This window comes from Patella vulgata, chromosome 3 (assembly GCF_932274485.2).
Source record: "Patella vulgata chromosome 3, xgPatVulg1.2, whole genome shotgun sequence".
NCBI lineage: Eukaryota > Metazoa > Mollusca > Gastropoda > Patellidae > Patella > Patella vulgata.
In genome coordinates, this window is record NC_065881.2 from 11,046,063 (window position 1) to 11,060,864 (window position 14,802).

Below are 14,802 nucleotides of genomic sequence, written 5' to 3' on the forward strand. Positions count from 1 at the left end.
ATTCAGTTGGAAACAAATTTGAATATTGAGGAATTACAGGTTACAAAATAGTCCCTATTCCCGATCGTTTTTACCAATAACACCTGTACCAGCTCATCTCTATTCATACCTGTATAACAAGGTAAAAAGAAACGTAATTACCTGGTGAAATCATCCTCTAATTGACCAAGATTACCAAGTTTATCATGACATGTTTTATTTTCACCTTTCTGTTTCTGTATTATTTCTTTATATTTAGACATTGTTTCTTCATTCTGTTTTCTTTCATCTTCTAAACAATAAACCTTCAATGATAAACAAAATAAGCTACAGAAATAACTTTATTTAATGAGGCAACTGGTTCAGTTTGTGACAAAGTAATCTTTCATAGAGAGAGAGGGAGAGAGAGAGAGAGAGAGATGGATTTTAACCTCCATTTGACACAAACTAGGTCATTTTGGGAGGTTTAATGTCCACTCGACACAAACAGGGTCATTTAGGGACTAACATATGGTTCAATTCATTTCAATAATTCGCTTGCGTGTAGGGGTCTTTAGCAGTGGGAGGAAACCGGAGAAAACCCATGAGGTTGGACAGGCAATCCTACTCCTTGTCACGTACAGCCAGGGAATCGAAAAACCACTTGGCCATCCAACCCCCAAATCTTTTATATATATATATGTCCCTTCTAATGCCCCCGTCAGACCGGGGTGGCGTCCTTACTGCGCTGCTGCGACCGTACGGTAACCAAAAATGCACAAGGTCGCCGGCAAACGTGAACACAACGCGCGAAAATGTCCCAAAAAATTACAAACTTGAAAAAAGTTATATTCTCATAGCTTTCCAATTCAGAACACAAAACCTTGTCGTTTGTTTTGAACATGTTCAAAACAAACACTGTGACTCGGCGATCATTGGCGACCATGGTGACCACATCACGATAGCTGTCGTTTCCACTACACTTATGGCGATCTTAACGCGCTCTAAAACCATTTTCCGTTGCCGTAGCAGCGAAGTGAGGATGCTATCCCGGTCTGACAGGGTATAAACTACAAAACATATATACACGTATTATCAGGAAGGAACACAAATATTTATTTAAAAAAATAAGATGAAATATAATAGCTGCTGAAATAATAATTTTAACAAAGGTATCAGCACACGATGTACACCCCAAAGAACAAAACAAATGGTTTAAAATTTTGAACACTTTTGGATATATTTATATCAAAAGGCAGGCTCTTTCATGTAGTATAATTAAAGGTACATTTTATGGCTTCCTTTTTGCATTTTGGTTTACTTGTTCTGCTAATATTTGTTGTCTGGAGGGAGAGAGAGAGAGAAATGGGGTTTAACGTCCACTCAACACAAACTAGGTCATTTCGGGACTAACACATGGTTCAATTTTATTTCAATAATTCGCTTGCGCGTATGGGTCTTTAGCAGTGGGAGGAAACCGGAGGACCTGGAGAAAACCCACGAGGTTGGACAGGCGACCCCACTCCTTGTCATGTACAACCGGGGAATCGAAACCCTGTCAATTGACTCAATGACAGACTTTATGATACAGCGCACACGTGCTAATCATTCGGCGACCCTATTCCTTGTCATGTACAACCGGGGAATCGAAATCACGTCAGTTGACTCAATGACAGACCTTATGGTATAGCGTGCCTGTGCTAACCATTCGGCCCTGGACAGTAGCATTTCTGTCTAGTCTTCATTGAATTCTAACTGTCAAGGGTTCTTTTACATGTACGCCAATGAGTACATAGATGGATCCATGTTTATCTTCCCATTGTGAACCACTCAAGGCTTTTCTCTTGTCACCAGGGGAAACCAGGCCTCGAGTTCACAAAGCATTCTCGGACTTAAGTTAAGAATTTACTCAAAATTGTTCGCCTTATTTTAACTATAATATAGCTCTTTATAAAACTTTTGTTGTTTTAATGTATCAAATACATCAATAAGAAACTATGTGGAAAGTTTTGTGTTTCAGGATCAAAGATATTTCTCATAAAGTGATTGAAAGTTGAGTAAATTATTAACTTATATCTGAGAATGCTTTGTGGACTTGGGGCAAGATTGGAAATTCTGAGAAGTTTTTCAGTCAATACAATAGCTTATAATTATGAAATGATAGATGAATATTACCTTATCTCGTAGTGTTTTAAGTTCTTCTATAGCATCTTTATGTTTAGACTTTAAAACATCTAATTCTTTTACTGTCATATTATACACCTAGTAATTATATAATATATAACGTATCAAAAGATAAGTTGCCAGGCAACAAAACACATTTCTCACTAATATAAAACATCTAATTCTTTTACAGTCAAATCATACACTTAGTATTTATATAATACAACATATTAAAAGATAGGTTGCCAGGCAACCAAACATAATTCTCACTAATATAAATCCCCAAGACCCAAGTATAGGAAAGCCTGCAAAACAATGTTAACAGCAATATTTTCAAATTCAAACAGCTTAATTTTAATTTATTTCTTTGATTGGATGCCCCTGGGAAGTATTCTCACTCTCTGCACATCTCTGCTGTCGACAAAAATTTCAAATTAAAACTTTAGATAATGAAAAATGAATATATACTATTCAAAAAAAGTAGGGGATATTTGATTTTGGGGGCATAATACTAAAATATGCAAATGACTACGAAAAAAGTCACTATAGAACCTAACAGAAGAAACATTTCCAGTTACATGTGACGCCCAAACGCACCAATAGCTACCGCATGGAATGCAGGTGATGCTTGGGATCATCATGGGGGTCCAACCCAAGATTTGCACGACTCTGACTTTGAATGTTACAGTCATTGTGGCATTGAATTCCAGGGTGGAAACATCAGTTTAATTGTTTTAGTGACCAGAAAACAAATTTTGATATGCGTCGGCTTACCCAAAATGAAAGGTTACGTGCCCTTGGCATGCTACAGATCGGCACAACACAGGCGGTTGTGGCGCGGACGATGAATGTTTCTCAGTCTGTCATAAGCAGGTCGACCAAGGGCGACAACTCAAGCCCAGGATCGATTTATCCGTACCTTGGCCTTGAGAAATCGTGTCATCACAGCAAATCAGATCAGCGCTCGTCTTCAAACAGACACTGGTGTGAGAGTGAGTGGCCAGACGATTCGGAATCGACTGCATAGGGGTCACCTTCGCGCCCGACGTCCTCGCGTGATCCCTTGTTTGAGAGATCATCACATTCAGGCAAGATGTCGTTGGTGTAGGGATCGTCAACACTGGGATAATCGACGCTGGAGCAATGTGATGTTTTCAGATGAGTCAAGGTTCACTGTTGATTTTTGGGACAGACGTAGGAGGGTGTGGCGTCGTCGAAACGAGCGCTTCCAAGACGTTAACGTCATCAGACATGATCGATTTGGGGGTGGTTCTGTTATGGTGTGGGGAGGCATCACTGTTGCTGGAAGAACAGCTTTACATGTTGTTGCAGGGCGTGTTACAGGCCAGTACTACCGGGACAACATCTTGGCAGTCCATGTTGTGCCGTTCGCACGACGTCATGGCCGCCGTTTCATCTTCCAGGATGACAACGCAAGATGTCACAGGGCCAGGATCGTTACAGGTTACCTCCAACAACAGAACATCACCACATTACCTTGGCCAGCACTGAGTCCCGACCTCTCCCCCATCGAGCATGTCTGGGACATGCTTGGACAGAGGTTACGTCAACGTCAACAACGTCCTGCCAATGTCCAAGAACTTGCTGCTGCGTTGCAACAGGAATGGGACAATCTGGACCAAAATGACCTTAGACGTCTCATTAGGAGTATGCCACGTCGGATCAATGCTTGTTTGGCAAACAGAGGAGGATTTACCCGTTGCTGACTTGGTTGTGATGCTGTGGTAACTTTGCTGTTTGACCCCGGGTATCATTTTACCCTTATAATGGTCAGTCTGTGCCTTACTTAGTCTAACGATCATTTGGAATAAATCGATGAATGTGAACTTCATTTCATTTTGTCATTTGTTTCTTCGTCAGTTTCATTAGGTGACTTTAATAACACTTAAAAATCAAATATCCCCTACTTTTTTTGAATAGTATATTTAAAATTTCATTCAAATTACTTTATTTTTAGCAAAGTTATTAATGGTTGTAGTTTTGACAAGTGTGTGCATTGATTGTAACCACCGTTCTGGTCATATGAGTCTTAGCCTCGCTTATCCATTTTAAATTGAATCATTAAATAGCTGAACTTGAGCCATCTGATGGCATCGGTGAGTTGATTGTGGTCTTGTTATGTTAATAAATGTCTAATTAATAATATGTATGAAATTTGCAGCCAAAAGGAAGATCTACAATAGGCAGAGAGAGAGAGAGAGAGAAATGGGGTTTAACGTCCACTCGACACAAACTAGGTCATTTCGGGACTAACATATGGTTTAATTTTATTTCAATAATTCGCTTGCGCATAGGGGTCTTTAGCAGTGGGAGGAAACCGGAGGGCCCGGAGAAAACCCACGAGGTTGGACAGGCGAAAAGATGGGATTCTGATATCAAATAATTAAGACAAAATAAACATTTTACCGTTGGTACACGAATCGTGTACCATTGTGCATTTCAGCGCCATTTTTAACAAGGGACTTGTAGAAAGAGGCTAGATACGGTGACGCCATATTCTTATCTGGAGAGCATGCGCAATAAATACTATCAGTATAGAGTGGAATAACTAGACGCTAGAGATTGCCATTCGATTGAGACTTCTGGTGTATTTCGCCGAACATAACTGATTAGAAATTGCAATAAAAAAAGAAACGATTGAATGTAAATCAGTTTATATACATTCACATTACATTATTATATGCGTTGCGACCCATTTGTGTCAATTTCTAGATCCAAAATATTAGCGATTTAGGTCCTTTAAAGATTACTCATGACAGTACCTTCTCAAATAAAAAACCTGCTATAGGCAGATTTAGCTCTTACATAATGCATTTTTAAAGAACTGAGTAAAAAGAATATTGTTTTATAATAAAAGAAATACATTGTTACCTCTTGTGAATCACTTTTTTCCTGTCTTTGAACAATTAATTCAGATTCTTTCAATTTTAATTCTTTATCTAGACTATTAGATTTGATTTCTTCTGATTCCTGAAATATCAAAAATATTTTCATAATAACACAACTTTATGGATTTACTACTTCTTAGTTTATTACATGCAACGTTTCAATACTCTTACAGGTATCTTTATGACATCAGACATTTGATTAACTAATCAGCGTTGATATTTTTAGTGGGTTACCCACAGTTCCGTGCACCTCACGCCAGGAACTCCTGTAACAGACCGTTTCTTTGGCTAATCCCTCACATCATCCAGAACACAGGTTATTTAACAACTCTTCCAGATGCTAGCGTAGTAAATTTTGAACTATAAAAAACCAAAAGAAAATAGGATCTGTGTTTTAATCAGATTAGAAATATGTGAATATAACTAACCTGATACTGTTTAACTATAGCTTGACAATCTTTACGTATTTGCCATGTTTCTTCTTTAGCCATCTTTAACTTCTGGGTTGTTTTTTCTAGTTCTATTTTAGTTTCCTAAAAAATATGCCTTTGTAATGAATTCTCATGTAATGAGGGAGAGAGAGAGGTTTAACGCCCACTCGACACAAACTAGGTCATTTTGGAACATTCAATAATTTGCTTGCGCGTAGGGGTCTTTAGCAGTGGGAGGAAACCGGAGGACCCGGAGAAAACCCACCAGACTGGACAAGTGACCCTACTCCTTGTCACATACAACCAAGGAATCGAAACCACGCCAGTTGACTCAATGACAGACATTATGATGCAACATGCACGCACTAACCATTCGGCCATCCACCCCCACTGAATGTTAGGAAATGTTCAGTTTGTCATACATGTATCTTTGTTAATGATAAATGGAATTGATATTCCTTTCAGATATTCAACTTTCACATAATTTTAGTTTACAAGGGATCCAAAATCCCTGAAATGATGAATATCAGAGACTTTAATCATTAAAAAAATGTGCGTGTTTGTTTTACCTTATGAGCTTCCAATTCTGCTTTCAGTTTATTCTGTGCCCACTTAATTCTAACATCAGCAGAAGTTAACATTTCTTTCATTCTTTCCATTTCTTTATGTGCTCCTGATAATTCATTTAACTGAAAAAAACCAGTATAAAAAATCTTAATGGAACTAGAATTTCCATAGACAAAAAATCTTAAACTACAGATCCTATTTCGTTTCGTTTTTTATAGCTCAAAATTTCGTTATACTTCTCTTTACTAGGAAGAGTTGTTATACAACCCATGTTCTGGATGATGTGAGGGATTAGCCAATGAAACGGTCTATTACAGCGAGCTTTAGGTGAGAGGTGAACGGAACTGTGGGTAATCCACTAGAAACATCAATGATGATTTGTTAATCAAATGTCTGACATCATAGGGTCAAAAGCCACTAGCATGACCTCTGACGCAACTTACCAAAACAACTGGTCAGATCTTCATGTAGTGTAGGCCATCGAAAGTATAAAAAAACAAAACGAAATATAGATCTGTATTTTAATCAAATAGTTTCGATGCCTGCAAAGTAACGAATCTTCAAGTCATGAAAAATGAAAGTGACTAACCTTAGCATCAACCTCAGCTGCTATTTTTTGTTTTTCACCTCTCATGGCTTTTAATTTAGCTATTAATGATTCCTGTTCCTTTATCTTTTCTTTGAATTTATTTTCCATTTTCTCTGTGGCCTTCTTGGCTTCAATATTTTTTTGTTCGGCAACAGCGTAATTCACAACCATAGTATCTTTTTCTCGTAAACAATCTTCGTACATTTTCGTCACCTAAATAGAGAGAGAGAAAGAAATGGGGTTTAACGTCCGATCGGTACATACTGGGTCATTTCGAGACCAACACATTGTTCAATTTTATTTCAATAATTCGCTTACGCGTAGGGGTCTTTAGCAGTGGGAGGAAACCAGAGGACTCGGAGAAAACCCACGAAGTTGGATAGGCGACCCTACTCCTTGTCATGTATAACTGGGGAATCGAAACCCTGCCAGTTGACTCAATGACTGACCGTATGATACAGCGTGCACGTGCTAACCAATCGGCCATCTAACCCTCCTGTCACCTAAATTGACAACTCAATTGATTATTGATGTATAATGATTAATTTTTGAACAGTGGTCAGGAAATTAAATACTTGTAAATTGGAAACTTATTATCAAAATTAATCGGTCGGCATTAGGCCACACATAAGTATAGATTAGATTGTTTTTATTGATTTAAAATGATTTTTCTAAATTTTCAAACAAAGATTTGATATTGAATGAATGTGAAAGAAATTTGTGCTAAATACACAAGATTAAAGGGCCAATCTCGAAAATATTTAAAAAAAATAAAACTGCTTAACTTTGTTTTAAAAGCCCTTAATATCCTCTACTTTAGGGCCTAGCAACTAACCCAATATGTGATACGTGAAAATCTGGCAATGGAGACAGGGGTTCCAAACTGTATTATACAGTGTCTGGATAAAATCAGACTTTTATTTTATAAAAATAATGTGTAGGTGAAATTTACTTTTTGTTATCAAGTACAGCACATGGATCATATAGACCTCTAAAGGAACTGCAATAGCTTATCAGGTCACCAAACGAAAGAATTGACCCGAAATCTCAAAAGTTTCATGTGTACGGATAAGCTCTTTTGACGTTCCGATCCAAACGACTCAATATTTTGAGCTGAAATTTTGAGACATGGTAAATACACCATTTATCTATATTTTGGCGCTTAAATTTCATACATACACAGAATTTTATTTCTGAGACTCAGTTAAATTCGGGATGGTCCCTTTAAATAATACCCAGGTTACTGTGTACATATGTAAATATATATACACTACAGTGCTGGAGTTTGGGACTATAATCGCCGAACACCGCGGAAAAACGCTTTATTTCACGGTGGAATCTTGGAGAATCGCTAGCGAAACGGCAGCTAGCCAAATCACCGCGAAATAGGGTGTTTCGGGGTGAATTATGGTGTTTCGCGGTGAAACACGGTGAATCGCTTGAGTGCCGATATCATCCCGATATCATTCCGATGTAAGCATGTTGACGAAAAATGTAATTTATTTAAGTTGAATACAAGATATGTTAACCGTTGGCGAGGCAGCTACGGTCGTATTTCTAACACACTGTACATGTATAACGTGGTGCCACAATGTACGTGTATGCAAACAATGAATAACTTACAATATTAGTTCGACCCTAGCTTAAGGTAGGCTCTCGAATTCCTTGCGGGAAGCACAGCAAAACACGATGTATTCTTATCGAAACACGGCGAATTCCTAGAGAAACACGGTGAATTCCTAGAGAAACACGGTGAATTTTAGCGAATCTTAGAGAAAAATCGCCGCGGAATCAAGCGAAATTTCACCGTGAAATCTAAGAGAATTCCGATTTCGGTCCAAAAAATTTGGGAGGAACTGTACATGTAATACAAATCTGAGATTTTCTTCCAACACCTACCTGGTCTATACGAAGCTTGTAATCATTTTGCATAGAGGCTATTTTACGCTTGGCTAGTGCATCGTGAGAAATTAAGGTTTCTTTGGTATGCTGGATTTCCTTTTGTTGAGCTGCTATTGTGTTGTCTAACTAAAAAACAAAAATTATAATTTTTTTTTATCAATTTTTGAAATCTATATTCTGGTCAGTACAGTAGCTGTACATTTCTGGGAGCCGACGGTGGCTCAGTGAGTAGGACGTTGGTTCGCTAATCTTGAAGGCCTGTGTTTGATAACTGCGCTGGTTGAGAGAGTTTATTTGGATTTTCTGGCGTGGTTCTCCTTGTCAGTAATGTAGAGTGTATAGTCGTTCCGACAGGTCCTGTGTACAGATTTGCATGCACGTAGAAGAACCCTTGACAGTTGGAATTCGAAATAAGAGTAGGCAGTAGGCACCACTGTCAGGGCCAAATTTATGTCATAGCACACTGCATATGGTGTATGCCGTCTTCATTTGCCCAGTAAGAGAGGGAGAGAAATGGGGGTTAACGTCCACGACACAAACTAGGTCATTTCGGGACTAACATATGGTTCAATTTTATTTCAATAATTCACTTGCGCGTAGGGGTCTTTAGCAGTGTGAGGAAACTAGAGGACCTGAAGAAAACTCATGAGGTTGGACAGATGACGTGACCCTACTTCTTGTCACGTACAACCAGGGAATCAAAACCACTCTAGTTGACTCAATGACAGACCTTATGATACAACGCGGCATGCACTAACCATTCGGTAATATTGACATTCAGGGTTGTGTAATACTTATGGAAAAGATATATTGACATAATGACTTGCATAATTTAAAAAAAAAAATTTGAAGCTTTTCGGGCGATCTTTAAATTTACCTCTTTAATTTGTGGTAAATATAAATTATCTCTGTCGTCTTCTTTTAATCTCTTTATTTCAAATTGTAATTCTTTTTTATCTTCTTCTAGAGTTTTTAATTTTTCTTTCAAGGTTTCACAATATACTCTGTAAAAATTTGTCATCAATACATGAAACTAAGATAGTTTGCCAGGCAACAAAACATACGCCTACAGCAGCTAAATCGTCCGAGCGGTCGACAAGGGTTGTCGCATATTGAGGTCAGACAGACGACCCTGCTCTTTGTCACCGTAGCTAGGAATCAAAACCACGCCTCGTAACTCAATAAAAGATCTTACAATATAACGTGCACACGTCAAATCATTCCACCAACCAACCCCCTATACTGGAACAGTCAATAAACAAGAACGAAATATACTACATATATACATGTACAATAATGATAACTGTCTTATATATAGAGAATCTCCTACGAGTCCTTTTTGATATCAAAAAAGACGAGTAGGAGATTTTATTTATCACCCAATCCTTTCTTACGTGCACAAATAAATAAATATAATTCTTTGCTATAGATTTCACTTTTACTGAACCTGATTACATTACGGCGTAGTGATACATCATTTTTTGACAGCAATTCAATCATTTCAAAGTCTTTTATACTGACCCAGTGTTTCCATCAAAGTCAATTAAATAAAAATAGTTCATTTTTAATTATGAAATATATCACACAAGCAGTATCTACTGTAGTATTGGGCAATAAAGAACTGTTGTGATCAATTTAAAGAAATCAACTGATAATAAAATAATTACAAATACAATACTACTACTGGTACTATTTACAATGTTCACGTTTAATACAGGTCAGCAGTCAGCACAAAGTTTTGTTTGGCATTACATGCCCGATAGGGAATTAGTGTGATATGGTGGCTATTTCCAGGCTTTGAATAGGCCTTAGGCCTATTTTAGTTATGTTTGACCTAGAAAATGTAAAGGATACTTTTAACTTTGAATTAAAGAAATCAATATAAACACGACAAATATGTGACGAACAAAATGACAGGCAAGAGATGAATGATGCCTGACAAAGCCTAAATTTGTGTCTGTACATGAAATTTGTGCTACATGTATGTATTTCCAGATTTGATAAATGTAGGCCTACGCTGAAGTACATGTATGATGCCTGACAAAGCCTTAATCTGTGTTTGTCTGGCAATGTATGTAATTGTTGCCTTACATGTACATATATGTATCTCCAGACTTGATCCATGTAGGCCTACACTGAGGTACGATGCCTGACAAAGCCTAAATTTGTGTTTGTCTGGCAATGTATGTAATTGTTGCCTTATATGCATCTCTAGACTTGATCCATGTAGGCCTACACTGAGGTACGATGCCTGACAAAGCCTAAATTTGTGTTTGTCTGGCAATGTATGTAATTGTTGCCTTATATGCATCTCTAGACTTGATCCATGTAGGCCTACACTGAGGTACGATGCCTGACAAAGCCTAAATTTGTGTTTGTCTGGCAATGTATGTAATTGTTGCCTTATATGCATCTCCAGACTTGATCCATGTAGGCCTACACTGAGGTACTATGCCTGAAAAAGCCTAAATTTGGGTCTGTCTGGCAATGTATGTAAATGTTGCCTTATATGCATCTCCAGACTTGATCCATGTAGGCCTGCATGTACATTAAGGTAAGATGCCTAACAAAGCCTAAACTTGTTCCTGATAATGTCTGAAAATGGTTCCTTATTTCTAGGCTTGATACAGAAAACAGAAAAAATCAAATTTCTAATAATTACGTGATAGATTTGACATCTTCTTCTTTAGTATGTAGCTGCTTACTAAGAGCCTCTATATTTTGTTCAACTTTTTGGACGATCACCGATTCCTTTATTGGAAACTGTCTTAATCCATTAGATGATGTTGTCATTGCAGACACAGATGAATTTGTGCTACCATTTTGTCTCTGTCTGAATTCATTAGACGAAGTTGTCATCGCAGACACAGATGAATTTGTGCTACCATTTTGTCTCTGTCTGAATTCATTAGATGAAGTTGTCATCGCAGACACAGATGAATTTGTGCTATCATTTTGTCTCTGTGTTGTTGAATTATTGAACTGTCTGTCGTTAGAATTACGTGGGGAATGTGACTGACATAACAAAGCTGCATCTAATTCATTTAAAAGTTCATCCTCTGAGCTATCGGACAAATGCAGAAAGTCAATTCCTGGTGGAGATTTCCGGGAAATTGGAAATTTTTTGGCCCCGTGTCTCGTCCCAATTTGACTTCTTTCCTGATTAACTGGAGTTGACTGAATCTCCATACTGTTCTTACTTGTATCACCAGTTACACAATTTTGCGATTTTTCCGGAGATTCAGGTTTAGAGGATGCACTTGTTGACTGGCTGCTTGATTCAGAACAGAGGTTTTCATGATTATGATTATCACCATTTGAAATATTATTAGCACTTGAAACTGTAGATTTATTTGCATTGTTTATATCACATTCAGAAAATCCACTACTATCATTTGAAGACTCTGAGTCATCCAGAGGCATTCCTTCATGTTCATCATCCTTCCTGCAATTCAAATTATTTTGTGTTGCAGAAGCCGTGCTTTCAGCATTCTGAGAAACTGAATGTTCTGATTCTGATTGACAATTTCCTGAATCACTCTGTGTACCGGTATTCTGGCTATCACACATTTGTAACGAAATGCTGCAACCAGTGTCTGAATTATTAAGTTCTGGGGTGGCATTCCTCACTAAAACCTCCTGAGGGCAAGGGGCACCTGCCTCAAAGGGTTGATCACATTCTGGTGCCTGATCACTTGATGTTTTAACAGGTGCTGCTGCTGCTGCTGCTGAAACTTGGTTCAAAGTAGAAGGTACATTCTCTTGTGTAACATTATCAACAGAGCCACTTGGTAATGGTACAATATTGTTCACTACATCAGAAACTGATCCCATTTCACTCTCTGCTGATTCACTTTCATCACCAGTCTGAGAGCAGTAAACAGCATCATCATCATCAGGTATTTCAGCTCCTACACTGAAATCACCATGAGTCACATTGTCATTTTGACGGTTACTGTGAGACACATCATACTCACTTTCAGATTCTACATGAGCAGTGTGAGGTTCAGCATTAGCCCCGACATTTAAAACATCTCCTTCTGCTCTGTCAGTAATTTCAGCACCTCTGCCATTCGCAAAATGATTACTTTCAGTTTCTAAATTACCAGGATGCGATTCTGGTTCAGCATTAGCCTCTCCATTCAAACTTTCTCCTTCTGCATTATGAGGGCCAACATTACCACCAGCTTCTACACAGATGTTCACCTCATCTCCTTCTTCCTGGTTGTTGTTCTGAGGGACAACGTTACTTTCACTTTCTACAAGGTCTTCATTAGCTTCAACATTCAACACATCTCCTTCTGCCCTATCAGTATCCCGTGACGATGATTCTACATTTTCAGTACTGATATCTGCATCGGCTTCGGGTTGAGGGTTTTCGGCTAATTCGTCGTTTTCTCCATCACCAATGATTTCACTCATAGTTTATCAACTAAAAAACAAATTCTGTAAACTTATTATGCAAATTACATAAATGAACAACAATATTACATTTTGGGGTTAAACCATTGACAAATTTTGTGAATATATTGTATTATTAGAATTGGAGGGAGCAGGGATCATTTCAATAATAAATGCAAACTGGCACAAACAACTCATCCATGCAACAGACTCAGATCTGATAAAAAATTGTAAATAACTTTTACTGATGGTATCCTACATGTATACTCTGTAGTAGGCCTGTTGGTGCAGCACTACAGCACTAAAGAAAATATGTACATGTACATTTGTATACTCATCAAGACATAAAAAGTGAATTTGACTATTGGTAAAATTGAAATGAAATTTGGTTCAATGTCCTACATATTGTTCTGCTCCGACTGGGCTAATGAAGACAAAAATATGCCATACAGTGTGCTACGGCCTACTCATATATCGAATTCCAACTGCCAAGGGTTCTTTTCCATGCACACCCATGTGTACACAGGACCTCGGTTTTTCAGCCCATCCGCATGATTATATGTTGTCCATTGCCTGCCGCCTGGCCCTTTGTTCTACACCACAGGGGGAACAACGCCAGAACGGTAGAAATGAGTGTAATTTGTAATTAGTCTACTGTCTGAGTGCCATCTAATATTCAAATCAGAAATTTGATCCAAACTTCAATACTGAGTGATGAACAATTCTGAAATCTACAGGCCTATCACAAAACTCTTGATTGCTTAAAGTCGATCTTACAACAAAATATGACCATAATTTTTTTAGTCGGTATGTCAAAGTTAACATGAACGGCTATAGTAATCATATCATAAATAAAACCAATACGTATCAAGATCGGGTTTCTTTTACCTGCTTGTCTCTGAATAGACCACAGGTACATGTATCTTACACGGCCTGTTAGTGTTAGAGCATAGCTGGCTTTCAAGCCTGGAGATCGGGTGTTCGATCCCTGCATTGGCCAAGAAAGTTCATCCAGATTCTCCGGCATGGTTTCCCCTTGTCAGTGATGCAGGATGGAGTGCTTGACAAGGACAGCTGTCTAGTCGTTCGGATTGAACGAAAAACCGAGGTCCCGTGTACACACTGGCGTGTACATAAAAGATCCCTTGGCAGTTGGAATTCGATATAAGAGTAGGCCGTAACGTCGCTGTCCGGGCAAAATTTCACTCATAGCACACTGTAGCCTATGGCGTATGCCCGTCTTCATTAGCCCAGGTTAGCAGCAGAACAGTAGGATGTTAAACCCCATTTCATTTCATTTCATTTCATATACACTGTAGACATGCCCGTGCACAGTTAATGAGTTAGGTTACAAGATTATATTTTTTAATTCACAGATTATGACAACCTTTAGTTTATACATGTAGTTTATACATCATGTAGGTGATTAAATTAAAATCAAAATTTGGGATAAATTTACATTTTATAATCAATAGCCTGTTGGTGTTTCAAGTTTTAAATTTTGTATTTATGACAATATTTCATGCCATTGTAGGATCGATATTAAGCAAACGCAAATAACACCAAGTTTAGTGGCTAGAATTTTACAGTAGCTAGCCCAGATATTAATTGTTCGTACTCTCTGTCACTCTGAGTCTGACAAATCATCAAATGTCAATACATCAACATGGGGGAGCCGAGCCTATCAACAGTTAATTCCAGACCACCCTAATACGATCAGCTCTTACAATACAGTGGGTGTATGTATTAACAAACCTCCTTTAATTGGCATCCTATAAAGCAGTATAGAAGTTACAAATAAATTATTTTTGACAAGTGACTACAATTTCCGTCTGCCAACAACTCAAGATGGTGGATGACAAAAACATTGGATTAGTTGGTC

At 38.0% G+C, this 14,802-nt stretch overlaps 1 protein-coding gene across 1 annotated transcript in view; it reads right to left on the reverse strand.

The window, feature by feature from the left end:
* The window catches only part of LOC126815344 (coiled-coil domain-containing protein 186), a 32,022-nt gene extending 17,229 nt beyond the window's left edge, over positions 1 to 14,793 (reverse strand). The window contains exons 1-10 of the mRNA XM_056099392.1: positions 14,676 to 14,793; positions 11,182 to 12,951; positions 9,397 to 9,523; positions 8,517 to 8,645; positions 6,618 to 6,830; positions 6,031 to 6,150; positions 5,459 to 5,563; positions 5,014 to 5,112; positions 2,134 to 2,220; positions 142 to 284 (exon numbers count right to left, since the gene is read on the reverse strand). Of these exons, the coding sequence (XP_055955367.1) occupies positions 142 to 284; positions 2,134 to 2,220; positions 5,014 to 5,112; positions 5,459 to 5,563; positions 6,031 to 6,150; positions 6,618 to 6,830; positions 8,517 to 8,645; positions 9,397 to 9,523; positions 11,182 to 12,941 (2,783 nt within the window). The 5' untranslated portion in view covers positions 12,942 to 12,951; positions 14,676 to 14,793. The remainder of the gene's footprint in view (positions 1 to 141; positions 285 to 2,133; positions 2,221 to 5,013; positions 5,113 to 5,458; positions 5,564 to 6,030; positions 6,151 to 6,617; positions 6,831 to 8,516; positions 8,646 to 9,396; positions 9,524 to 11,181; positions 12,952 to 14,675) is intronic.
* Between the last annotated feature and the right edge of the window lie 9 nt (positions 14,794 to 14,802).